General features: G+C 45.0%; 1 protein-coding gene across 2 annotated transcripts; it reads left to right on the forward strand.

Annotated features, from left to right (window-relative positions):
- GOSR2 (golgi SNAP receptor complex member 2) lies at nt 1-27984 on the forward strand. Of its 2 annotated transcripts, XM_040435631.1 has the most exons (6): nt 1-151; nt 987-1051; nt 2288-2396; nt 6923-7055; nt 7679-7819; nt 26499-27984. In XM_040435631.1, the coding sequence occupies exons 1-6, from the start codon at nt 123-125 to the stop codon at nt 26658-26660; spliced, it is 639 nt and encodes a 212-aa protein (XP_040291565.1). In that variant the 5' UTR covers nt 1-122; the 3' UTR covers nt 26661-27984. The 2 variants fall into 2 exon arrangements, with proteins under 2 accessions (XP_040291565.1, XP_040291566.1); XM_040435632.1 differs by lacking the exon at nt 7679-7819.

Here is a 27984-nt window from a genome sequence, read left to right on the forward strand (position 1 = left end):
CCGGAAGTGATGACGTGTGCCGGGAATTGTGGACTAGGCACAGAGGCGTAGGCAGCTGATTACCGATCAATAAGCAATCGATTGCCGAGCTCAGATTGGTGTGACACACAGGACCCAGAGCCATGGAGGCTCTTTACCATCAAAGTAACAAGTGAGTGTGTGAAGGCAGACAGATGTCAGAGGCTCTGTGCAGCTGCATTTTATTATTACTAGGATATATATAATGATATTACATAATGCATCCCAGATGGATAATAGCGGGGATCTGATGTGTCAGGCAGCCTCATGTTAGTGTCTTTACTGTGTGGGTTTCCTGCAGTTATGCTAAGATGTAGCAGCATTATAGCGGTTTGAAATCGCTGAGCCCTCCACGTATCCGAATTGTGGCAAATGTAACATCAGGACAGACTGTATTCACATTTGCATTGCATCATGCGATGGTATCTATTGTCGTAGATGCATTGTAGAGTCGCCCAGCAATTCCATATTGTGGAGTCCTAGGCACTCCGCGTGCTGCTGTATGGTGCCTCCATATGAAATGTGATGCAGATGAGTTTAGTTCAGGGCCTTTAAGCACACCTCCGTATTTTCGGTCCCCTTTTTTTTGCGGATCGCATGCGCTCCCATTCATTTAAATGGGGCCTCAAAAGATGTGGACAGCACACAGTTGTCCTTTCAACCGACTCGCAAAAAAAAAGGCAGAACATGTCCTATTCTTGTCCATCTTGTGGACCAGGATTTCCACAGGGGGAAAAAATGGTGGCATGCAGATGGCTGGGATACATGACATTTGGTCGTGTGAATGAGGCCTAAACTGGATACAATTAAAGCAAATTCTCAGTTGTGATAAGTATTAGGCTCTGTACTTGTTTTCAGTCTTTGCGGGAAACGGTGTGTTCCCATTAACTGACAGCAAGCAGAGATATTGCCAATGGTACTAAAACATATGTTATGATGATTATTCTTTTTCTTTTTTTTTTCTTTAGACATGTCCATGAAGTTCAGAATCAGATGGGACGGCTGGAGTCATGTGACAAACAGTCTGTACATAGTAAGTATAGTAACTCTGAGTTCCAGCTGTGTGTCTCACAATAAACCTATCAATATCGTAATCTCTTTTCCCTTTGTGGGAACATCAGTAATATATATTGTCTTCAAAGGGCATCTGTCAGCAGGTTTGTACCAATGAAACTGGCTGACCTGTTACATGTGCACTTGGCAGCTGTAGACATCTGTGTTGGTCCCATGTTCATATGTGCCCGCATTGCTGAGAAAATGATGTGTTAGTATATGCCAATGAGCCTCTAGGCGCAACGGGGACGTTTCTGCTAGGCTACTTTCACATCAGAGTTTGTGCTGGATCCATCATGGATCAGATCAGAAACGCTTCCGTCATGATAATACAACCGGCTGCATCCGTTATGAACGGATCCGTTTGTATTATCTCTAAAATAGCCATGACGGATCCGGCACTAAAGCCATTGTAAGTCAATGGGTACCGGATCCGTTTTCTATTGTGTCTGAGAAAACGAATCCGGCACTATTGACTTACATTGTGTTTCATGACGGATCCGTCTTGCTTCGCATCCCAGGCCGCACTCAAATACGCTGGTTGCAGCACTTTTGTGTGCGTCATGGGAATGCAACGGAACGGAATGCATTTTGGTGCACTCCAGTTCAGTTTTGTCCTCATTGACAATGAAGGGGGATAAAACGAAAGAGTTTTCCTCCGGTATTGAGATTCTATGACGGATCTCAATACCGGAAAGGAAAAGCACAGATGTGAAAGTAGCCTTACACCTAGAGCAGGGATGGCCAACCTGCGGCTCTCCAGCTGTTGCAAAACTACAACTCCCAGTCTGCCTACAGCTATCAGCCTACAGCAGGGCATGGTGGGAGTTGTAGTTTTACAACAGCTGGAGAGCCACAGGTTGGCCAGCCCTGACCTAGAGGCTCTGCTCTCTCTGCAACTGCTGTTCCCTCTCCACTTTGATTGACAGGGACAGGCATTATGATGTTTTTACTGCCTGGCCCTGTCAATTATAGTGCAGAGGGCACCACCATTGCAGAGGGAAAGGGCAAAGCCTCTAGGTGTAATGGAAACGCCCCCGTTGCTCCTAGAGGCTCATTTTTATGTAATCTAAAAGAACTCCACTTCCTTTTGTATGCTTCATAAAGCCTAAAATCGTATGTGCATTAGAAAATTGATCCAAACCTTTGCCCCCGTACAGTGCAGACTTTGGAGGATGTCCTCTGACTGACCATCTGTTGATTTGTTCTTTACCAGTCCTAGAAAACGAGATCCAAGCCAGAATAGACCAGATTTTTAGTAACCTGGAGCGTCTAGAGATCTTGTCTAGCAAAGAACCTCCCACCAAGCGTCAGAATGCCAAAATGTGAGTAATCAAGGTTTCCGCTGTGTAATCTAATGGGTAACCATACTAAGTAACTGCTTCATTCCCTAAAGAGCCATCCGGCATGAAACGCGTGTGCTTTCAGCCTTTACCACACAAGGACATCTCTTAGGTTTTTAGAAATCAAGTTTAATGAATTGAGCACTGTACATACGTAACCGCTTGTACTTTCAAAAGCTATGTTCACATGACGTTTGGTGGAACGGACAAATGCCAAAAAAGTGTCTTTTTACTATACATCTGGATATACTTTTCAATACACAGACGCCATGCTAGAAAACATATACAGTTTGTTTGCTTTTCTCTAGATAGATCGACAGATAGATACATGAGCTGGAAGTGTGGTTATTAAAGGGGTTGTCTGAGTTATATAAAGCAAAAAACTAAACTTCCCAAACGTCACAAAATGTCAAATAATCAATCTATACTTACTTGTTACTCCTCTGCCATTACCATCCCCAGCGGTCTTTGCAGTGATTGTGTACAAGCCTGCAGCACCGTCTCGTAATATATACCGCAGAAGTGAAGCCATTGAATGGCTGCAGCAGTCATATGACCTATACCGCCTTGTATACCAACACCCGGAAGGGGAGCAGAGCTGCAGTGCTCATAACGGCTGGGGAGTAACAGGTGACTATAGGCTCATTATTTATTTTATTACATTTAGGGCTCATGCACACGAACGTATAGTCTTTCATTTTTTTTTGCGGACCCATTGAAATGAATGGTTCCGTATACGGTCCGCAAAAAAAAAAGGAAGTTACTCCTCGTGTGCATTCTGTTTCCGTGTTTCCGTTCCGCAAAAAAATAAGAACATGTCCTATTGTCCGCATTACGGACAAGGATAGTACTGTTCTTTCAGGGGCCAGCTGCTCCGTTCCGCAAAATACGGAATGCACACGGACATCATCCGTATTTTTTGCGGACCGGAAAATTCATATGGTCGTGTGCATGAGGCTTTAGTGGTGTTTTGGGCATTAATGGGGTGGGCAGTGCTTAAATATTGCTGATCTATCCTCAGAATAGGTCATCAATATTAGATCAGTGGGGCTCCCACTCCCGGTATTCTTGCCAATCGGCTGTTTGCGAGCACTGCTTTTGTTTCAAAATTATGTGTACGTCTTCTTGCTCATCTCCCATACAGAGGCGGCACAGTGTAAAAAAGTGAATGGGACAAGTAGTTGTAAGCGAGATGATGCCCGGGTGATTTTGAAGGGGTAGCAGTGCTCATGCACGCAGCTTCATACAGCTGATCGTCAGGGGTGCCAGGAGTCGGACATGATCTGATATTGATGACCTATCCCGAGGGAATTTCATCAATATTTACCCCCTGCACAACCCATTTAATCTAACAAAAGTGACTTGGTATTTGCTGCCTTCAAGATTAAAGGGTTTATCCAACCCCTATAATGCCCCCTCTTTTGCCCATGCCCCTCACACAGGTTGTACTTACCTTGCTCCCTGGCACCCGTGTGGCTTCAGATGCCTGCATTCCTCCGTTGGGGGGGCAGCAGCCAATAGCAGGCCGCGAAGGGAATGAGCCTTCCTAGAATCGCAGGTGAGAGGCTCGGGCATTAGAGGAGATGCCCTATAAATTTCAATTATTGTGAGAAACATAAAACTTCTGGGCAGATACATAAAAAGAGGCTGAAATAAGTAATGTGGTTGTAGTTGCTGACAAACAAGTGCAAAATATTACTGTGTAAGCCCTAACCATGACTGTATGTTGCAGTTCCGTCCTATGGCGGCAGCTGTAGCTGTAGCTTTGTCACGAAGCATGGACAGAATGCTAAGGGGGTGACAGATTTAATATCCACTTCATGAGTGGAACTGATAGTATGTAATGGTGTATTATTATTGAAAGGGGGTTGTAGTTTTTTAAATACCCCACCGGGCAGGACCTGTTGGGTAAAGCATAGTTAACTACCCCCTGATGCTCTGTGGGTCCACGAGGTCTTCACGGTCCCCACATATAAACTTCCAGCATGGACTGAGTCACCTGTGCAGCTGCCACCAATGACTGGCCACAGTGGCGAATGTGAAACCGTCCATGCCAAAAGTTTCCATGCAGGGACCAAAGCACAGAGAAGAAAATGGTGGACCCCCGGAAGCAAGTGTCAAAGAGTAGGTAAGTATGCTTCCCTCGACAGGTGCGTACAGTGTTGTATCAAGTAGCGTAGCCACAAAAACAGTCATCAGACTCAGTGTCCAGGATCCGCAGCTTTGGGGACACGTACGACTCAGTCTAATGGAAGGGAAAATTTCGGCCCTCGAGCTGACGGTAGGACAGACACAGAGCTCTGGTCATATGGCTGACATGTTTTGAACCTATGAGTAAGAACCAGTGCTACTAGGATGGAAACATGTCAGCCATATGACCAGCGCTCGGTGTCATGTACTTTATTTTAATGGATTTTTCAATAAATGGTGATTTTATTCCTACTGTTAGCTCGAGTGCCGAACTTTTCCCTTTCATTGGATTCTCCCTCAACAGGTACCACTGGATGGGGTATTTAAAAAACAATACTATATGAAGTTGGACACCCCCTTTAACGTTACAGAAATCTTAATACAATGAGAATAAAAGATCTGAGTAATCCGAGATTTTGGTGGTTTGGGTTGAGCTGCATTGACGGAGAGTGTCAGAGCAGCTCCAGCAGCATGATCTAGTGAGGATGCTGACTGGTGTCCATGGGCTATGTCTGGTATTACAGCTCCGTACCGTACAACCGCTGTGTAACCGAAGCAAAACCCTCATCATCCATAGTGAAACTGATGACCATTCTCAACTCACTGGCCGTTCAAACACAAATACAGGAAAGGGTTAAAAATAATAATTTTTCCCATCGTGAAGCGGAAACTACAGTCATCTCTTTACATGTCGCTGCTTCAATAATCCTAATTAGTTTTTTTATGGTTTCAAATAGGATCTGGGAATTTTTCTTATCTCCTGTTATAACCTAAACTTCAAAAAGGTACAATTGCTTCAGAATAATAATTTACTAAAAAGAGATGCAAGGAGGGAGAAGTGAAATACTTGTGAGGCTGGCATGCAGCCCCCCCCCCCCCCTCGGATTCCACCCCCCCTCAGGGCGTTCTTGGGAAGCTTTTAATTGAAGCAGGTCAGAAGAAGGGCACGGAACAGGTTTCCTGTGTGTGGGTTTTCTGATAGTGATTCTAGTTTCCATATTGAGCAGGTATATACCTCGGTTAACCCTCCCTGCGCCGGAGCCGAACGCTGCACGTAACGCCCAGATACAGTGAGGCCTTATACAAGGGCAGTATACATCATGTATGTTATATAAAGCATAGACCTACATTCCTATGAATGTAATATTAGATTGTAATATTGATATTACAAGTCTTCAGACTCTCTCACTTTTTTCACATTATGTTGCTGCCTTGTGGTTAAGTAAAAAAATTTCTCCATCATTCTGCACTCGATACCTCATAATGAGAAAAGGAAAACCGAATTTTAGAAAAGTTTGCAAATTTTATTAAAAAGGAAAAATGAGGAGCCCTGCGTTCTCTTCAGCTGATCGGTGGGGGTGCCGGCATCTAATACTGAGGACCTATCCAGAGGATAGATCATCAATACAGGGAACTGGCCGACCCCTTTATAGGAGAACAGACGATAACCATCCATATGCCCTCATGGAAGGGGGGCTGTTCTTGCTGAGGAGACCCCTCTATGGACCAGGGCGATGGACTGCGCAGCTCTCACTCTGGTTAGCTCAATGGATGGCAACGCTTTACAGTGACCAAGATGTAATACTACGTATTAGACATGCAAGAGAATCTTCCCCCGGCAAAAACAGGTCGGCCATGGATATGAGACGCTGTGGCGACAACCCCTTTTAACTGAATGCCAATCTTCCATTCTGATTTACTTACATATGGCCTATTGTATGTGTTGGGTGGGAATCCTGTCCAGTAATAGTTGCATTCTCTTAAAAAGTAATGGAGTACAGATTCAAGGGGATAGAAAACCATGGCTGCTGTCTGCCAAAAATAGCACCATATCTGGCCACCGTTTCTGAACCGGTGTGGTGCTGTTTCTTTAAGAAAGCGGCCATGTTTCTGTAAGAAAATGATGCATTGTGTGTATGTGATGTCTCACCAGGGCTGCCAACCGTCCAGAAATTTCTGGATAGTCCCTAAAAATAGGCGACTATTTTCCTGTGTCTGTGATTTTTTTTTTTTTTTTTGTGTGGCTGGTGGTATTGACTAGATTATTTTAGTAGTAATTATAATCATTTTACAGCTCCCAGTAAATTATGGCAATACGTTTCATCAATATATCGAGCTATAGACATGTATTATTTATATTCTGTATTATTCATTATGGTTTTCCAATTTGTCCGTAAAAAGTGTCGGCTGTCCGTTACTTTGGGATAAGTTGTCCAAAGAAAAAGAAAAATTCTGCTTGGCAGCTCTGTGTGTCTCACATGGAATAATACAGGCAGATATAATCACTTATAATTAACTCCCCGTTCCTGCTTTGATAGGAGAGTCGATCATCTGAAATACGATGTGCAGCATCTGCAGACAGCATTGCGAAACTTTCAGCATAGGCGCTACGCCCGGGAGCAACAGGAGCGGGAGCGAGAGGAGCTGATGGCACGGACTTACACCACCAATGTAAGTTTCGATCCACACCTAAATTTCGTCACATAGCATCCATAAATACATTTATTAGGTGTTGGCATTTTCATTTGCAAGGCAAAGGAGTGCACGATATATGTCTTCCTGGATTTACCTTGAAGGGTTTGCACAAAACACGGCTGCTTTCTTCCAGGAGCAGCGCCACCCCTGGGTTGCGTGTGGTATTGCATGTCAGCGCCAATCATTTCATGGGAGCTAAGCTGCAATACCAGGCGCAACCTGTAGGCAAGTGTGGCGCAGTTTGCGGAAGGAAGCAGCCATGTTTTTATAGTCTATAAACGGTCACACCAGTGGTGCTTAAACCCTCCATCCTTCTGAACCGCAGATAGAGTGCCCGCTTAATAATTTCTTATCTACAGACTCTCAGCCAAGTCATAGCCTTTAAGCGCTCAAAGCGCCGCTGATTCACAGTATCTTTCATGCGTTTTACAATTTATTGAGGCTTTTCAAGCCTCATATGCCTTTACGCAGTTCAGTTTACTTAATACATAGATCTGGGTGATAGGTTGTCTGATAATCATATCATTGAAAACTATTTTTTTGTTTCCTGTAAAACAACATAACCACTGGGGTCACCCCCTTCCCAATTTCTCACACAGGATTCAGAGACCTCAATACACATTGATGAGACCCTCCAATATAATTCCTCCGTCCGTAATGCACACCAAGGGATAGACGACCTTCTGGGGAGTGGGACCAGTATACTGGAAGGGATGAGGGACCAAAGGAAGACCTTAAAGGTGGGGAATCAGAAGGGACAAGATGGAGTTGGGGGAAAGAAATATGGCAGTGAGCTCTTAACCACATACAATCTGCGCTTCCTCTACAATCTGCTCCATATTGTTCATAGAAACTACTATATGCATCAGGAGAAGTGTGTGATATACTGGTGAAAGCGATGTCTAAGGGGTTAGTCTACTTTCACACTCACGTTTTGGCTTTCCGTTTGTGAGATCCGTTCAGGGCTCTCACAAGCGGTCCAAAACGGATCAGTTTGCATTCTAATGCATTCTAAATGGAAAAGGCTCCGCTCAGAATGCATCAGTTTGCATCAGTTCAGTCTCCATTCAGCTTTGGAGACGGACGTTTTGGTGTCCGTCTGATGAAACTGAGCCAAACGGATCCGTCCTGACACACAATGTAAGTCAATGGGGACGGATCCGTTTTTAATGACACAATCTGGCACAATAGAAAACGGATCCGTCCTCCATTGACTTTCAATGGTGTTCAAGACGGATCCGTCTTGGCTATGTTAAAGATCATACAAACTGATTCGTTCTGAACGGATGTATGCGGTTGTATTATCTAAACAGATCCGCACAAAACGCGAGTGTGAAAGTAGCCTTAGAAAAAAGGGTTGCTTGCTTTTTCCCCAGAAACAGCTCCCCTCTTGTCCATGGATTGTGCTAGTTATTGCAGCTCAGCCCTAGTCACTCAAATGGGGATGAGCTGCAATAACAGAAACAAGAGTGGCGCTCTTTTTGGGAGGAAAAAAACAAAACCTTATATCTAATACTGGCCAACCTTTTATAAAGGGCATCTGTCAGCAGATTTGTACCTATGAACCTGGCTGACCTGTTACATGTGCACTTGGCAGCTGAAGACATCGGTGTTGGCCCCATGTTCATATGTGCCCGCATTGCTGATAAAAATGGAGTTTTAATAAATGCAAATGAGCCTCTAGGAGCAATGGGGGCGTTACCATTACACCTAGAGGCTGAGCTGTCTCTGCAACTGCCATGCCCCCAGCACTTTGACAGGGCCTGGCATTGTAAACTTCTCTGCTGACAGATATCTTTTAGGCTACATTCACACAAGCGTATTTTGTTTCCGTGTCCGTCCCGTCTTTTTTGCAGATTGGATGAGGATCCATTCATTTCAATGGGTCCGCAAAAAATGCGGCCAGCACACAGTGTGCTATCCGCATCCGTATGTCCGTTCTGTAGCCCCGCAAAAAAAAATGGCCGTTTGGCGGACAAGGATAGGCATTGTTATAATGGATCCGCAAAAAAAATGGATACCATACGGTCGTGTGAATGTAGCCTTACCCTATGTTCTGAAAAACTCACTGCTCCTACAAGAAGACATATATTACCTATGGGCGCAGTAGGTGCTTTATATAACCTGTGCCTAGTTATAGTAGAGCCACTGGATTATAGTTATTTGCTTTATATAACTGCATATACATGGGCTCACTCATTCACGCAGTTCTGATGGCTGCCCTGTGGTTGGAGCTGAACTCTGACATACTGAGATTGTGATTGTTCTCTATTTCTGTGCCCCTGCTACATGTCTAGGTTGCCATTACAAGGCTGGATGTTAACAATTGTGATGACATTGTCCTTTAACGTATTGTCTTGCGTCTCCCACAATTGCGTACTGGAAGTTCTGATGTCTCGTATCCATGTGCATTCAGCGGGATGCTGCAAGTACATGAATAGGGGAATGTTAAAGAGCTTCTTTGAAAATATAAAATTCTTAATGCCATAGCTTCTGACCTGGGAACCGGGGTTGTTCTGGAAGTGCAGAATATTTTCAGCACTCTGTGTGAAACTATATAGGGTCAGGCACATGGCAGTATCCATTTTTAAAACAGATAGTACACTGACCCATACATTTTAAAGGGGATTTCCAAGTGTTTTTACTGATGACCTGTCCTCTGGCTAGGTCATCAGTATCTGATCGGTGGGGGACGCGTATAGTAGCGCCGTGGCCTTCTTTAGCATCTCCTAGGTCATGTGCATCGGTTACACGGCCTAGGCGCAGCTCAGCCACATAGAAGTGAATAGAGCTGGGCTGAAATACCAAGCACAGCCACTATACAATGTATGGCGCTGTGCACGGAGAAGGCTGTGGCGCCACTGCTAGTGCCTCTTCCTTCTTAAAAAGCTGATCGTGGGGGTCCCAGTTGTGGGACCCCCACTGATCAGATACTGATGACCTGTCCTGAGGAAAAAACTCTTGGAAAACCTCTTTAAAGAGGACCCGTCGCCTCTCCTGACATGTCTGATTTAGTAACTGCTTGCATTCCCCATGTAATAACAATTCTTCAGCATCTATTCTTATGACTCTGTTGTCCCATTCTATTATTATTCCTGTTAAAAGTTATGAATGAATTACTAGCAGTCTGCAGTGAAGGTCCAGCTGGGTGTTACCAGTTTGTGGTGTGTCTGCACAGTCTGACACTGGCAGCATTGATTGGATAGTGTCAGACTGTTTAGGAACACACTCCCAACTGGTAACAATGGACCTTCATTGCAATGGACCTTCATCTGGACCTTCATTGCAAACTGCTAGTAACTTATTTGTGACTTCTATCAGGAATAACAAAGGATTGGCACAATATAGAGTCATAAGAATGGATGCTCTAGAATTATTATATGGGCGGGGGGGGGGGGGTGCAAATAGTTACTAAGGCAGACATATCAGGAGAGGTTACAGGTCCTCTTTAATGGAGCCATGCACACATCCATTATTATTACAGATCACTCAAGAATCTCACAGCAAATCTTATTCCTGTTCATTTTTACAGATGAGAATTCAGGATTTTCCTATGTTATGACCTAAAGTCATGATTTTATGAAAGACACGGAGGCGAGTATTTGCTTAACTCTTTCTTTACTGAAATATAGCAGCAAAGACAATTGAAGAAAAAACCATAAGAGTAACCATGGTAACAACTCCACCCCCTAGCCCCTATATAAGGAGCATCACTGGTCGGACACCTCCTCTTTCTTTGCAGTCTTTGACCGGCGAGAACCTGGAAACCTGGAACGGTCAACAGCAACCTGAACGACGGCTGCGGAACAACAAGGCGGGACTGTAACTAGGTGAGTACCCGGTGACATCTGACAGAAACCGATCAACCTAAAGGAAAAAATGAGACATCATGGTAGTAAACTATGAACTTAAAAGTCATACATTTATACCAGCATAATCTTCTTATGTGTATTAAGAAATAAAAAATAAATAACACCATACATTATCAGATAACCAATAGTCAAGAGATCACTCACAGACCAGTCGGGAGGGCAATTAAACACAACGGGAGGGAAATACTCGCCTCCGTGTCTTTCATAAAATCATGACTTTACGTCATAACTTAGGAAAATCCTGAATTTTATATCAAGACACGGAGGCTCATATTTGCAAGTTTAAAGCTGATCCATCACAGAGGTAAAGGCGTGAGGAACAGGTCTGAAATAGAACTCCCGAAAAGTAGAGACTCGGGACCAATCCGCCAATTTCATGACGTCCTCCACGCGGGCACCGGCCACAGACATAGAGGTAGCCGATGCCCCACGCACCGAATGTGCAGTGAAGATGGAAGTGTCAATACCCGAGAGAGACAAGACCCACTTAACCCAACGTGACAGGGTAACGCTGGCCACTGGAGCGAAAGGGCGACGGAAGGAAATGAACAGCTGAGGTGAAATCCCAGAGCGGCAGGACTGAGTGCGAGACTCATATTCTTTTAAGCAAGCCACAGGGCATAACTGAAGGGAGGAAGGAAAAGACGGATAAGATACTGACTTAATGCCAGTCTTAGTGCGACGAGAAATATTGAACATAACACCCTCAGGTGTAAAATAACGAGCGTCAACGTCCAGAGCCCGGACGTCCGAGACACGTTTGCACGAGATTAAACAAAGAAGGGTCACCAACTTGGCCGAGAGCTGCCGAAGAGACAACATAGAGTTGGGAGGCCAGCCTTCCAGAAATCTGAGAACTACCGCGACATCCCAGGTAGAAGAGAAACGAGGCCTTGGAGGGCGTGCCAAACAAGAACCCCGTAACAATCTGCACACTAATGGATGCTGGCCGGCGGGACAACCGTCAAAACCCAAATGTCTGGAGGAGATAGCTGAACGGTACACGTTTAGAGTACGGTAAGCCTTTCCTGCTTCAAAGAGCGATGTGAGGAATTGAAGGATGGCTGTTACAGAGGCCTGTAAGGGATCCAAGTCCCGTGAACCGCACCAACGAGACCAGATGTCCCATGCAGCTCGATAGACGCGTCTAGTGCCTGGAGCCCATGCAGATTCCAATAACTGTCTAGTTGCTGCCGAAAAATCAGAGTAGTCCCAGGAACCCCCGAAACTCGGCATACGAGAAGATGAAGCGATCCGTCTAGAAGTAGAGGGTGTAGGTAACCATAAGGGTTGAGCAGAAGATTTGGGAAAAACGGCAAAAGCCGGGGTTCTTCCGTCAGAAGGCTCAGTAATTGGGGAAACCATGACTGAGTTCTCCAGCAAGGGACAATCAGTACCATCTCCGCCTGTTGGTGACGAACCTGAGCGAGCACTCGAGGAATGAGGGCGAAAGGAGGGAAGGCATAATGCAGGGAGCCGCCCCAGTGCTGGAGGAAAGCGTCCACCGCTTCTGCTTCCGGATCCAGACGCCAACTGAAGTATCTGGGGAGCTGCACGTTCAGACGCGAAGCGAATAGGTCGATGGATAACGGACCCCACAGCGATAGAATATCGCGGAAGACCATCTAATCCAACTTCCAGTCGCTGGAATCCGAAATGCAACGAGAACTCCAGTCGACCAACGTGTTGTGGAGTCCTGGGAGGTATTCCGCCACAACGGAAATTCCCCCGGATAGACAGAAGTCCCAAAAGTCTTTGGCTAGAGTCGATAGAACCTTGGACCGTGTCCCTCCCAAACAGTTCACGTACCGGACAGCAGAAACATTGTCCATGCGCAGGCGAATACACGCTCGAACCGAACCGTGAGCGAAACTGCGGATCGCAAAAGATCCTGCCAAGAGCTCGAGAGCATTGATGTGAAGACGAGATTCCTCCGGGGACCACGGTCCTCCGGTGGAGACTCCTTGACAGTGGGCTCCCCACCCTGAAAGACTGGCATCTGACTCGATGACCAGATCTGGGTGTAGGCCGAAAATGGCACGGCCCTTCCACACAGACAAATTGTGGATCCACCACATCAGTTCGTGCCTGGTCTCCGTATCTAAGACAAGAGTATCGGAGTAAGAGGCTCCAGCCCTCAGATGAGCAATCTTGAGCCTCTGTAGGGCTCGATAATGGAGGGGAGCTGGAAATATCGCCTGGATGGACGACGTGAGAAGTCCGATGAGGCGAGCAAGGTGACGGAGAGATACTTGTGGGAGAGAGAGAGAATGACGAATCTCCTTGCGGATCGCTTTGACTTTGGTTAAAGGTAGGCTGAGTGTCTGATCTAAAGAATTTATGGCAAAACCTAGAAATTCTATGGTAGTGGCTGGTATGAGGCATGACTTCTCGAGGTTGAGGATAAACTCCAACCCTTGAAGAAGAGATTTGGCCATCTCCAAGTGACCCAACAAAAGGGGCGGATCCTGAGCCATAATCAGGATGTCGTCTAAATAGATGATTAGACGAACTCCCCTCGCTCTGAGCCAGGCCACTACCGGTTTCATGAGTTTTGTAAAACACCATGGTGCGGAGGAGAGGCCAAATGGTAGGCAGGTAAACCACCAGGTGTGGCCCCTCCAAAAAAACTGGAGAAGATTTCGGGACGAAGGAGCCACTGGGACCGTGAGATATGCATCCTTCAGATCCAATTTGACGAACCAGTCCCCTGGTAGGAGCATATCTCTTAACAGATGGATGCCTTCCATCTTGAAATGTCTGTAACGAACGAAGACATTCAAATGTTTGAGGTTGATAACCGGACGCAATTGGCCGCTCTTTTTCTGTACCAAGAAGATACTGCTCAGTACCCCCGTGTGAGGATCGGGAGATAACTCTATTGCCTCTTTCAGCAGGAGGGATGCAAGCTCCGTATTCAAGAGCGTTTGGTTTGAGGAAAAAACCCTTGGCATGAGAGGGAGGTCCCCTGGGTTGGACACCAGTTCTATGGTGAAACCCTGGACTGTGGAGAGGACCCATTGGTCTGAGGTGATCTTTGACCACGCAGGGAAATAGAGACGGAGTCTTCCCCCAACCCGCTGAGAAGGGCGTCTTGATCCAGGAGCGCCCCGGAACCCTCTGTAGCGTGAGGAACCTCCGCGTGATGGGAAGAAGGTTGGTTGATGTCTGGGGTCCTGTAGTGATTGGCGATAATTAAAGAAGCCTCGGCCCGTGCCTCTGGGCTGAAAAGTGGAGCGGCCGGACAGTCTGCTCCTGAGACTGCCGGCCCTGGAGGAAAAACGTGACTGGAAGACACGGCGCATGGAGCTTTGTGCCTTATCAAGAGCTGTAAAGGCACCAACATACTTCCCCAGCTCTTTGATGAAAGGATCTCCGAAAAGGAGGCCCTGTGCTTCCTTGCCAGATTCAGAAAGGGATAAATTAGCTAATTTGGGCTCTATCTTCATTAAGATGGCCTTCCTCCTTTCAATGGCAATTGAAGTGTTCACATTGCCCACTATACAGATAGCCCTTTGAGCCCAACCCCTGAGATCCTCAGGGTCTACCTGTGTACCTGCCACTTTAGCAGCTTCAGCTAAATCAAAGATTTTAGCCAGTGGGCCGGTCAAGTCAAGAAGTTTATCTTGGCAAGCCTTTAATGCTGAGTCTAGGCCCTTGCGTGGGTTGAAACCTGATTTTGCCAGGAACTGGACCACTTTAGGATCCACGCTTGGGGTTTCACATATTTTATTGGGGATAAGGGGACGAGGACATTCAGCCCGCAGCTTACTGCGAGCCTCCTTGGAGAGGGGTGTACGAATCCTCGCTTCTAAATATTGAGCCACATGAGTGGTGGGGAGCCATTCTGAGGACCTCGGGTGATGTAACTGGTCCGGGTTGAAAAGAGGGTCACCCATGGGATCTATGATTGCATCTTTTAAGTCCTCCTGTGGCTCTAACCTGGCACCCGTTAACTGAGACGGGTCTTCAATAGCAGGGTCAACTGCTGTATCAATCAAATCCTCATCTCCTGAATGATAGGAGCAATTATCAAAAGCCTCCTCAACAGACTCTGCGTCTGAATCAGATACCGGATCCGGTAGTGACCGGGCGGTTTTCCATAATCGTGCCCTTTCTGCCGGGCGCGGGTTAGCTCTTTTACACGACTTATTCGCGCAGTGAACGGATGGATCTAAGCCATCATTCATACTTGTTCTGGAGGCAGGAGGGGGCATATCAGAGGAAGAATGAGCCCTAAGGGCCTGGGAAATCGATTGTGTCAGGGTAGCTGACCTAGATCCCATTTCAGAGACAATAGCCTCTGAAATGGATTGCTGTAGAATCGCAACATCAACTATAGGAGCAGGGGTTTCATTAACCCTGTGAGGAGAGGTGGGACTTATATGACCTGTGTGTCTCACCTGGACAGAACCGGCAGGAGAAATAGGAACCTTGGACATGGTAGATAAATATCTGGAGGAGTAAGTCACCCCAACAGATAAAAGAAAAAACGGCGCTGAAAAGACACCCTAAGCAGCGGTAGAATCGTTTGAAAAGGCAATTGAACAAAGCGGAGAGAGAAGGGGCGTGACTAGAAAGGAGCCTCGCTGTCACCGCCAATAAGCTTGCAGTCAGAGGAGGATGACGACAGAGAATCCCGCAAGGTAACGCGAGATCTCGCCGCCAGTGATAAGAATTGAAGCAGAGGGCCGAGAATCCCGTACCCAGCGAGATTACAGGAGCGCAAAGCCCGGGAAAACGAAGCGGGAGAAAGGTAAGAAGAAGGATAGATGGGGGGGGAAAAATGGCCGAAGTGCGTCAGAAACATAAGACCCCAGCGGGTTATAAATGTTAAGAGGACAGCGATGAAGAGGGAACAGTGATGTGCAAGCGCGCGCAAGCGGAAACAAAGAGGGTAAACGGAATAAAACCTAAAACGGGGGAGAAATATAAGGAAAAATGAAATATGAAAAGCGCCACAGAAGGGAAACTGTGGAAAAAACGAATATCAGGAAGAAGTACAGAGATATATATATATATATATATATAAGTTATATAACATAAGTATATAAATCAAGGTACAGTAAAAAATCAAAGCTACTTATCATGTTGGAGCAGCAAAGAAAGAGGAGGTGTCCGACCAGTGATGCTCCTTATATAGGGGCTAGGGGGTGGAGTTGTTACCATGGTTACTCATGGTTTTTTCTTCAATTGTCTTTGCTGCTATATTTCAGTAAAGAAAGAGTTAAGCAAATATGAGCCTCCGTGTCTTGATATAAAATAGGCTCTTCTCTTAATGGCGGTGTGGAAAAATGAAATGTACGTGGAAAAATGAAATGTACATGGAAACTATCAGTTTTTTGCAAATCAAATAACTGATACTGCCATGTACATGAGGCCTAACTGAAAACTTGACTTTGTTGTCCCTAACAATCTTAGGGCCCATTCACATGGCCATATGAATGGGTCCGCAAAAGATGCGGCAAGTACACAGTGTGTTTTCCGCATCCGTAGTTCCGTTCCACGGGCCCGGAAAAAAAGCTAGAACATGTCCTATTCTTTTTCACAATTACGGACAAGAATAGGCATTTTCTCTGATGGTGCCGGCCATGTGCGGTCCGCAAAACACTACTGTCGTCTGAATGAGTTCACATCACGTTTTTGTCCCACGTTTAAAGTATACATATGACGTATGCATTAAACGAATGCCTCTGACCGATGTCATACAGTGGCATCCGTCACCATCGGTTTCCATTGTAAAAAAATATCCATCAACGTACATTTATTTATTTTATTTTTTTTGCAGCATGATGGAAATGATGGATGATGGAAAAGAGTAGTATGCTATGCTTTTTGCTTCCTTTTTTTCCTCAACATATATGTTAAACGTAAGAAGAAACGTGATTTTGACAGCCCCTAAAATGAGCGGTCCAGGTTTTAAAAAAAAAAAAAAAAAAAAAAAGCTTGATTTCTCAGTTTCCAAGGTCCGCGATTGGCTTTTTTGGTTTTCTGTTTTTCAGTTTTGATAAATGAAGCCCAGTCGTATAGTTGGGTTGGCTCCAGTTCCATAGATCAAACAGAAAGACCTTTTATACGCCATGGTATAGTATATAGAGGGTTATCTAGCATGACATCATGGCCACCTTTTGAACGCTGTTTATTTTTAATCTAAAGTCCAAAGTTCGGCGCTGAATAATTTCTTAATATGTCGTCAGGGTAAATTCACACGTGGCAAATTTGTTGCAGAGATTTCTGCAACTGTTCTGTTCATGTGAATGGGGCTTGTAAAAATCCATGCGCTTGCTGCCAAAATAACCCCATTCAGATAAATGAGACAGATTTTCAGCCGCAGAATATTCTGCATCAAATCTGTCATGGTGGTTGGAGTTTAGTGTTTCTGATACTGAACTCAAGATGGCAGTTAAAAGATTATACCCATCCGGACCTTTTATGGTATATCCACAGGATATGCTGTAAATCTCCGATGAGTGTGGAGAACACCTTGAGACCTGTTCCTAACTGAGAAGCTGGACCCTGTCTCTTGCTGCAGTAAATAGAGAGCAGGCCGGACATGTGTGGCTCTCTCCATTCACTGCCATGGTGTCACGGACATTCCCGCGACAGGTGGCAGGAGATCGGTGAGACTGGCAACACGTGGTTTGATCTGACAGGTTTTCCATGTGGATCAATAGGCGTCTGTGTTGTTTCTGGTAATGGCCACACCCCTTGCCTCAGGTGGTCATTTATAACCTTCCTTATTTATTGTTGCTTCTCCCACAATGCTGTGCGGTTTAAAGTTTCAGTTGTGGATTGCTGGTGTGTGGATTGGGGTTCTGTGTGTTGCATTTCCCTATTGTTTGTATTAGGCCTGAAGGAGACTCCTGTTCGTCCTTCCTTTTGGAGGAACAGGTAGTCTCATCCCTACCATTAGTACCAGGGTCCTATAGGGCTAGATAGGACTCTAGGTATTCCTGCGTATGAACACGCCTACCTCTGGGGTCTGTTCATACGGGTATAGGGTTGTTTCGGGTATCGAACTTTCGATACCCAATCGATACTTTTAGCCCGGTATCGATACAATACCGGGATTTGTCTTTTATCGATACTAGGCTGCTCTCAGCGTGCGCCATGTTCCCTCAGCAGCAGAGGGAGAAAGGAAGCAGTCTCTCCCTCCCCCCCCCTTTGCTGCTGCTGCCTCCAATGAGAGCGCAGAGGGGCGGAGGAGGGGAGGGGCTGTGGCCACTGCGCCACCAATGATAACTAACGTTTAATACATTACAAATGCAGGCGGCGGCAGAAATACATTGCCGGCACCCTGCCTCTAACAGGGCGCTGCGATCTGCGGCAATTAACCCCTCAGGTGCCGCACCTGAGGGGTTAACTGCCACTGATTGCAGCGCCCTGTCAGAGGTCGGGTGCCGGCAATGTGTTTTTTTGCCGCCGGCTGTATTTGTAGATTAAATGTTAATGATCATTGGTGGCCCAGTGCCCCCCCCAGTATTAAAAACATTGGTAGCAATGGCCACAGAGTCCCCTCACCTCCTCTCAGCAGTGTAATCCTGGGGCTCTGATCGGTTACCATAGAAGCCAGGATGCTACTGAAGCCCTGGCTGCCATGGTAATCACTCTGCTGCTGTGTGTACTATGCACAGGGCAGCAGGGAGAGCGTAAGATCCTATTCACCCTAATAGAGCTCTATTAGGATAAATAGACAAGGGATTAAAATATCCCAGGTTCCAGCCCCTAAGGGGGGAAACATAGAATGTGTCGGCAGATAAGAACCATTTGGCCCATCTAGTCTGCCCAGTATACTGAATACTATGGATAGCCCCTGGCCCTATCTTAGATGAAGGATGGCCTTATGACTATCCCATGCATGCTTAAACTCCTTCACTGTATTTGCAGCTACCACTTCTGCAGGAAGGCTGTTCCATGCATCCACTACTCTCTCAGTAAAGTAATACTTCCTGATATTACTTTTAAACCTTTGTCCCTCTAATTTTTTTAATATTCTCTCCTCTTTTACCTTGTTGATTCCCTTTATGTATTTAAAAGTTTCTATCATATCCCATCTGTCTGATAGAAACTTTTAAATACATAAAGGGAATCAACACAGTAAAAGAGGAGAGAATATTTAAAAGAAGAAAAACTGCTACAAGAGGACATAGTTTTAAATTAGAGGGGCAAAGGTTTAAAAGTAATATCAGGAAGTATTACTTTACCGATAGAGTAAAATAGTTATTAAATAAAATGTAAAAAAACAACAAAATATTTAAAATAAGTATAAATCACCCCCTTTCCCAATTTTACATATAAGATATATAAACAATAAATAAATAAAATATAAAATATTGCCATGTCTGAAAAGTCCAAACTATTAAAATATTAAAAAATATCTCCTATGCAGTGAACGCCATAAAATAAGAACTCCGCGATTCGCCAATTTTTTTAGTCGCCTTGTCCCCCGCAAAAAATAGGATAGGACTGTTCGATTATGGGCCGGGCGTTCCATAAAATGCAGAATGCGCGTGGCTTTTTTGGGCATTTTATTCTTTTTGCGTGGTATAGTGTTTCGCAATACTTTTTTTGGGTATTGAAATCAAATCCAAATTTTGGTATTGAAACAACCCTATACTGGTAGTCAGTCAGGATTTTGGTTAGGGTTTTACTAGGAGGTGTCAATCTTCCTTCCCTAGTTCTCAGGCCTGATTCACTGTCCCACCCCTTCCCTCTTATGCTCGGTGTGGAGTTTCCCTCCCACACTGAAGCGTGACATTATAAACCGCCATTTTTTGTTTGTGTGCATCCATGGATCCTATCGCTGCACTGGCAGGTCAGCTGCAAGGGCTGTCTTTGGAGGTAGCTGACCTCCGCACGACTGTCTTGCAGATGCAGAGACCACAGGCTGCTGGTCCTAGTGGTGGTTACCAGGCCTGTCTTAACCTCTTGGGTACACATGACGTACCGGTACGTCATGATGTCCCGGTACTTAAGGGCTGCTGTGCGGCAGGCGGTGATCGGAACTGGGTGCCTACTGAAATCGATCAGCAGGCACCCTAGACAATGCCGAGGGGGGGTCCTGTGACCCCACCCCCCCCCGTATCGGCGATCGCTGCAAACCGCAGGTCAATTCAGACCTGCGGTTTGCAGCGCTGTCGGGCGGTGCTGGGCGGGCGGTCTTGGTCCAAAAAAAAAAAAGTTAAAAAAAGTTAAAATAAAAAAAACACATTTATCACTGATTAAAAATAAAATGCACTACACATATTAGGTATCACCGCGTCCGTAATAACCTGATTTATAAAAATATCACATTACTTAGCCCCTCAGGTGAATACCGTAAAAAAAAAAAAAAAAAGTGTAAAAAAAACACTAAACATTTTTTGTCACCTTACATCACAAGTGTAATAGCAAGCGATTAAAAAGTCATATTCACCCCAAAATAGTGCCAATCAAACCATCATCTCATACGGCAAAAATCATACCCTACCTAAGATAATTGCCCAAAAACTGAAAAAACTATGGAGACACTAAAACATTATTTTTCTTTTGTTTAAAAAATGAAATAATTGTGTAAAACTTACATAAATAAATAAAAAGTAGGCATATTAGGTATCGCCGCGTCCGTAATAACCTGCTCTATAAATACCACATGATCTAACCTATTAGATGAATGTTGTAACTAACAAAAAATGTAAACTGAGCCAAAACAGCTATAAAGTAGGCATATGAGGAATGTAAAGTAATAACTATTTTTGGAGGTATTGCTATGTATTATAGAAGTAGAGAAATTGAAACTTGGATATTTGCAAATTTTTCCAAATTTTTGGTAAATTTGGTATATTTCTTTTTTTTTATAATAAAAATGAATTATTTTTTACTGCATTTTACCAGTGTCATGAAGTACAATATGTGATGAAAAAATAGTCTCAGAATGGCCTGGATCAGTAAAAGTGTTTTAAAGTTATTCACACATAAAGTGACACTGGTCAGATTTGCAAAAAATGGCCTATCCTTAAGGGGAAAATGAGCCCGGTCCATAAGATGTTAAACCTAAAGTTGCCCTCCCGGACAGATACTCTGGGGGACATGATAATTTCATTTTGTTTAGGGAGGAGTGCAAACTGTATTTGAGGCTACGTCCACACTCATCTGGGGATGAGAAACAGTGAGTCGTGTGGTTATTTCCTTGCTTAAGGGGGATGCACAGTCATGGGCTTTTTCTCTGCCGACCGGATCACAGTCTCTCCGGTCGGTAGATGAATTTTTAAAAGTTTTGGGTCTTATCTATGATGATCATGATCGGACCTCTCTAGCCAAAACCATGCTGCGCGGCCTTCGTCAGGGTAATTGTTCCACTGAGATTTATTGCTCTGAGTTTAGGAGGTGGGCTACGGATACAGAGTGGAACGATCCTGCCCTCCGTAGCCAGTTTTGTCAAGGGTTATCAGAGCGGCTGAAGGACTCCTTGGCCTTTCATGAAACCCCAGTGTCTTTGGAGGCTGCTATGTCTCTGGCTTTATGCATGGATAGATGCCTGAGAGAGAGATCTAGGGGCCCCCACTCTCAGGACGTACTATCACATGATGTATTGTTCTCTTCTGATACTTTGGGTGAAGCTACTCCTGGATTTATGTCTGTGGACGAACCCATGCAATTAGGGGGAGCTACTCCTGGATTCGCTTTTAAGCATACTGGTAATAAGAAGGGAGTGTGTTTTTTCTGTGGACAAAAGGGACATTTTATCAGAGTATGTCCATTCATTCAACGGCAAAAAGAAAAAAGAGGGACATTTAATTCCCATCTGACTCTTGGAGGGGTGAGAGGAGAGTCAGAAAATGTGCATTAGTCTTTTACTGGTAGTACCCGATTCTTCCAGGCTGCTGATGTGGCACTAGAGTCAAAAACTGTGGGGATTGAGGTGTTTATCGACAACGGGACCGGCGTGAACCTGATTGATGCTCTGTTCGTCCGTATGCACGGGTTGTCACCGAGTGCATTAGAAAAAAACATTTCTGTTTTTGCTATTGATTCTGCACCTCTAGTTCAGAAGTGTTTATCCCAAGTGGTGCATGATATCAGATTAGGAGTGGGTGATTTTCATCAACAATTTATCTGTGTGTGTTGGAGGGTCTCCCTGCACCTGTGGTTCTGGGTTTACCATGGTTAAGCAAGCACAATCCAACAATCGATTGGCAAACTAGACAGATTCTGGATTGGGGTGATTATTGCATTGACAATTGTCTAAATACATCTTTTTCTGTTTGAACTACTAAGACATTACCCTCTTTTATATCAGATTTTTGCCAACGTATTTTCTGAGTGGATGCCAGGATTTACCTCCTCATCGGGAATATGATTGTCCTATCAATCTTATTCCTGGAGCTAAATTGCCAAAATCTAGGTTGTATAACCTTTCTGAACCTGAAAGACTGGCCATGAGAGAGTATATTGCCGAGAGTTTGGCTAAAGGACACATAAGACCTTCCAAATCTCGATTGGCAGCAGGCTTCTTTTTTGTTAAAAGAAAAAAAAGGACGGAGTTCTTTGGCCATGACTGGATTTCCGTGAACTCAATCGGATTACTGTTCGTGATCCTTACCCTCTTCCTTTGATTCCTGATTTGTTTAACCAGATTATTGGTGCCAAGGTGTTCTCCAAGTTGGACTTGGGGGGGGGGGGGGGGGTATATAATCTGGTTAGGATCAAGGCAGAGGGTGAATGAAAGACTGCTTTTAATACTCCTGAGGGGCACTTTGAGAACTTGGTCATGACTTTCGAGTTGACCAATGCTCCTGCGGTTTTCCAGCATTTTGTGAATAAAAATTTTCATCACCTTCTGGATAGGTTTGTAGTCATGTATTTGGAGGACATTCTAATTTATTCTCCAGATGTGGAGATACATCAGGATCACGTTAGACAGGTGTTACAGATCCGAAGCGGCAATAAATTGTACACAAAATTAGAGAAGTGTGTTTTTGCTGTACACGAGGTGCAGTTTTTGGGCTACCTGCTGTCATCTTCAGGTTTTTGAATGGATCCAGAGAAAGTCTGTGCTGTATTGGACTGGGATCGACCTAAAAATCTGAAGGCTCTTATGTGGTTTTTGGGGTTCACCAACTATTAGTGAAAATGTATTCAGAATTATTTGACAATAGTGAAACCCTTGACTGACATGACTAAGAAAGGGACACATGTCTCAGTGTGGTCTGATTCGGCGTTGCAAGCCTTTTCTGCTATTAAGGAATGCTTCTCTTCTGCCCCGTATTGGTGCAGCCGGATGTATCACAACCTTTCATTGTGGAAGTGGACGCGTTCGAGGTGGCGGTAGGAGCAGTTTTATTGCAGGGCCCGTCACTTTGTAAATGGCGTCCTTGTGACTTTTTCTCTAAAAAAAACTCTTCTGCAGAGAGAAATTATGATGTGGGTAACAGAGTTACTGGCCATTAAGTTGGCTTTGGCGGTGTTCACAGATCACAAAAACCTGGCTTACTTGGAGTCTGCTAAATGACTGAACCCGAGACAAGGCCGATGGTCTTTGTTTTTCACCAGATTCTATTTCATTGTCACCTATCGTCCTGGGGTTAAGAACGTCAAGGCAGATTCCTTGTCACATCGTTTTCCTGGAAGTGGTGATTTTGAAAATCTGAGTCCTATACTGTCGGAACGGGTGGTGATATCCGCTCTTTACCCTGATCTAGAGGTGAAGGTGTTAGAGGCCCAGGGAGACGCACCGGATTCTTGTCCCTGTGGGAAACTGTGCCATCGGAATTGCGTCACAAGGTGTTTGAGGAACATCACTGTACGGTTCTTACGGGACATCCTGGGAGTAGATCCACTGCTGACCTCCTCTCTCGTAGATTCTGGTGGCCGGGGTTGCGTAAGTCTGTTGAGGACTATGTGTCAGCCTTTAGTACCTGTGCACGTGCTAAGGTGACACATACTTGGCCTTCCCGATGTCTACTTCGATGCCCATCCCGTCCAGACCATGGACTCACTTATCCATGTATTTTTATCACTGATCTGCCTAATTTTTCAGGAAAGACAGTTATTCTGGTGGTAGTTGATCGCTTTAGTAAAATGGTGCACTTTATAGTGTTGCCGGGCCTACCTAATGCTAAAACACTTGCACAAGTGTTTGTTGATAACATTGTGAAACTCCATGGCATTCCCTCTGATGTGGTCTCAGATCGTGGGACTAAGTTTGTTTCCAGATTCTGGAAGGCGTTCTGTACTCGACTGGGGGTACAACTGTCCTTTTCTTCGGCTTTTTATCCTCCGTCGAACGGACAGACGGAACGCACTAATCAGAGTCTGGAAACTTACTTGAGATGTTTTGTCTCTGAGAACCAGAAGGAGTGGTCTTCGTTTTTGTCTTTGGCAGAGTTTGCCATAAACAATCGTAGACAGGATTCCACTGGTAAGTCGCTGTTTTTTGGGGCATATGGGTTTCACCCGCAGTTTGGCACATTTTGTGGTTCTGATACTTTTGGTATACCTGAGGAGCAACGTTTTCCTTCATCATTGTCATCTATATGGCGGAAAATTCAAAATAACTTGATGAATATGGGCAACAAGTATAAACGTGTGACTGACAGGAAACGTATGAATGGTCCGGACCTAAGAGTGGGTGATTCTGTGTCGCTGTCCACAAGAAACATTAAGTTGAAGGTACCTTCTTGGAAGTTGGGTCACTGTCATTATTAATCCTGTAGCTTTTTGTCTTGAACTTCCTCAGGCCTTGAAAATTCATAATGTGTTTCATAAATCTTTGTTGAAGAGATATGTTGAACCTTTGGAGCCGTCTTCCTTGCCACCCGCTCCTGTCATGGTGGACGGTAGTTTGGAATTTCAGATCGCCAAGATAATTGACTCTCAAGTTCTCCGTAGATCTCTTCAGTATCTAGTTCACTGGAAGGATTATGGACCATAGGAGAGGATGTGGGTACCGGCATCCGACATGAATGCCAGTCATTTAGTGAAAGCTTTTCACAGGTCTCACCCGGATAAGGTCGGTCCTGGGTGCCTTCGAGGCACAGGTAAGCCCTTACCTGTGCCTGTGCGTGAGGCGGTCTGAAAACAAATGCTGTCACCGGGAACAGGCAGTTCAGAGAACAGCCCGATGAAGGCCCCCGGTGGCCACACTTGTTTTCAGACCGCCTCGCGCACAGGCACAGGTAAGGGCTTACCTGTGCTTCGAAGGACTTGTGAAAAAAAGATGTCAGCCTGCATATGTTCGCGGGCGAAGAATGCAAACTGGCCATTATTGTAATGAAAGCAGCGGTGTAGGCCAATCTGCTTCAGATGTGTGGACTGCCAGAAGATCGAGTTCAGGTCTGAGGAGTTGGTAGGGTGCTTACTCGGAGAACAGTCATTTTAGGAAGCTTGATAAGCCTGTCCGAAAAGATGTGTTTTTAAGGCACATTTAAAAGTAAGGAAGCATTTAGGACAGACTGAAAGGTGGAGAGTTTAGTGAGAGGGAGACCAATTAGTAATGAGTTGCAGTAGTCAAAACGAGAATGAATCAAGGTAACAACAAGTGTTTTGCCCGTTTCCACCATAAGAAAAGGGCGGATTCTGGAGATATTCTTGAGGTGTAGATGACAAGACCTTGCAAGTGATTGGATATGGGGAACAAAGGAAAGATCCGAGTCAAACATGACCCCAAGACAGCAGGCGCGCTTCCCAGGAGTTATGATAGTACCGCAGACCATAATTGAAATATCATGTTTAGGTGGTTTAGTGGATGGGGGGGAAAGACAAGAAGTTACGTTTTTTAGAGGTTCAGTTTTAGAAACAGAGAGGACATGATAGAGACAGCTGCCAAACAATTACTGGTGTTTTGGCATAAAGAAGGGGTGATGTCAGGGGTAGTGTTGAGCGAACTTCTGTTTTAAGTTCGGCGTCTAAAGTTCGGCTTCCGGTTAGCGGAGAATCCCGATATGGATTCCGAATTCCGTTGTGGTCCGTGGTAGCAGAATCAATAAATCAGCCATTATTGATTCCGCTACCACGGACCACAACGGAATTCGGAATCCATAACGAGATTCTCCGCTAACCGGAAGCCGAACTTTAGACGCCGAACTTAAAACAGAAGTTCGCTCAACACTAGTCAGGGGATGAAGTGCACAGTTGGGTGTCGTCAGCATAGAGATGGTACCGAAAGCCAAATCTACTGATAGTCTGTCCGATGGGGGCCGTGTAGAGGGAGAAGAGTAGAGGACCTAGTACTGAACTCTGAGAAACGCCAACATCAAGAGGAAGAGGAAAAGAAGTAGAACCAGTGAATACACTAAAGGAGCAGCCAGAGAGATAGGAAGAGAACCAGGAGAGAGCAGTGTCCTTAAGGCCAATTGAGTGGAGCAATAGGGGTACAGTAGGCGTGATGGACCTTCTCTCTCAGGATGTCAGACTTTCTATTCCATGATGACTATTTCACTTCTTCCAGGTCTTCTGTTTACTCTTATTCTAAATCTGATACGACCATGTTTTACATTAACACCATTAACTCCTCACCTCTGTTCGTCCTTCCTCACTTTGCCCCCATTTTTCCCTTTCCGTCTTACAGGGAACCCAGAAAAAGATCCTGGATGTTGCAAACATGCTTGGCCTTTCCAACACGGTTATGCGGCTGATTGAGAAGAGAGCGTTCCAGGACAAGGCCATCATGATTGGAGGGATGCTGCTGACTTGTGTGGTTATGTTTCTTGTCATCAAATACCTGACATGAGATGGAGGATGAACCCTCTGTTCCCTGGACTGCGCCTCAGCCTCCTATCTGTGCTTTTCCCCACCCCCCTCATCATATGCTGTGAAATCTCGGTAAAGCCACTAAAGAAGAAGAAGAGGAAGGAGGAAAGTATTTTAAGGAAGAACACAGACTTTTAAACAAGACATTGAATGCTTTACGAACTAGAGATGCAGATGTTCTTAAGTGTATTTAATACTTTTCTCAACTGCACATTGTCTATTAAAAGTACATACTGTCATACAGCTCAATGACATAAGCTGGCTGACGGACCGCGGACTGTTCACTTGGGTGGCTGGCATGGTATTCATGGAACATACAGATTTGGGCTAGCAGGATATGATGAGAAAAGGGAATGGACACAGCTAGGTATATACTAGGTCCTTATATCTAGCTATGAGGGCATGATCGCTGTAAAATAGTTTTTTTTTTTTTAATGTGAAAGTGAGAATTCTAGGGACCATGTACTAGTGATTAATGGGAGGACTCCGTGCTCTAACATTGTGAGAAATTACTTTAAAGGGGTTGTCTAGGCTAGAGATATTTATGACCAGTCTTCAGGTCAGGTCATCAATAGTAGATCAGTGGGGGTTCCCCCACCAATCAGCTGTTTGGGGCAGCCACAGAGGTGGAAACTATACAGTGAACCAAGCAGAAGTAGAAGTCTGTGTAGTTTCCGGTGCCAGCATACTGCAGTTCAGCTCTGGTTCCTTTCATTGGGAGCTAAGATGCAGTACCCCAGCATGGCCACTGCACGGTGTACGGAGCTGTCTGTTCACAGCTCCTTACACCATATTGTTTTGGGTGCAGCAGCTGCCGGAAACAGCTGATCGGCGGGGATGTCTGACCCCCACTAATCTGATACTGATGACCTATCCAGAGGACTGGTCCTCAATCTCTCTAGGCCGAACATCCTCTTTAAGCTATAAACTTTGTGCTTGCAGTCCTGATGACAATACTTCCTGTCCTTTAGAATTTTCCATTTCAACCTTTTTATAAGGATATTGTGGCTATAAACTGTTCTAAGGAAAAATGGCAGTTCTGTTCGTAGCAACCAGTCAGATCCTGCCATTCATTTCCCTCTATATGTGCATCTGATTGGTTCTTATGGCCAATACTGATATGTTTTCTTTAAAGCACTTTATGCCTGAGGTCCATTGTGAGGACCCAAATCCCATCCCAACTAGGGCATAGGATGTAGTATGGATATTGATGGGGCTGTGCTATGGACTTTCATTTGTCTGGTGGACAATGCGGCCAAACGCGTATGCTAAAACTGGAGTCGGGTGTAAAAATTCATAATGTT

This window comes from Bufo bufo, chromosome 6 (genome assembly GCF_905171765.1).
Source record: "Bufo bufo chromosome 6, aBufBuf1.1, whole genome shotgun sequence".
NCBI lineage: Eukaryota > Metazoa > Chordata > Amphibia > Anura > Bufonidae > Bufo > Bufo bufo.

Excerpts from the sequence above, each read along its gene's own strand:
- GOSR2 (XM_040435631.1), top strand. The coding sequence starts at position 123 with ATGGAGGCTCTTTACCATCAAAGTAACAA. Across the intron at positions 152-986 it reads CTTTACCATCAAAGTAACAA|ACATGTCCATGAAGTTCAGA; the intron begins GTGAGTGTGTGA and ends TTTTTTCTTTAG. Across the intron at positions 7,820-26,498 it reads ACCAAAGGAAGACCTTAAAG|GGAACCCAGAAAAAGATCCT; the intron begins GTGGGGAATCAG and ends TCCGTCTTACAG.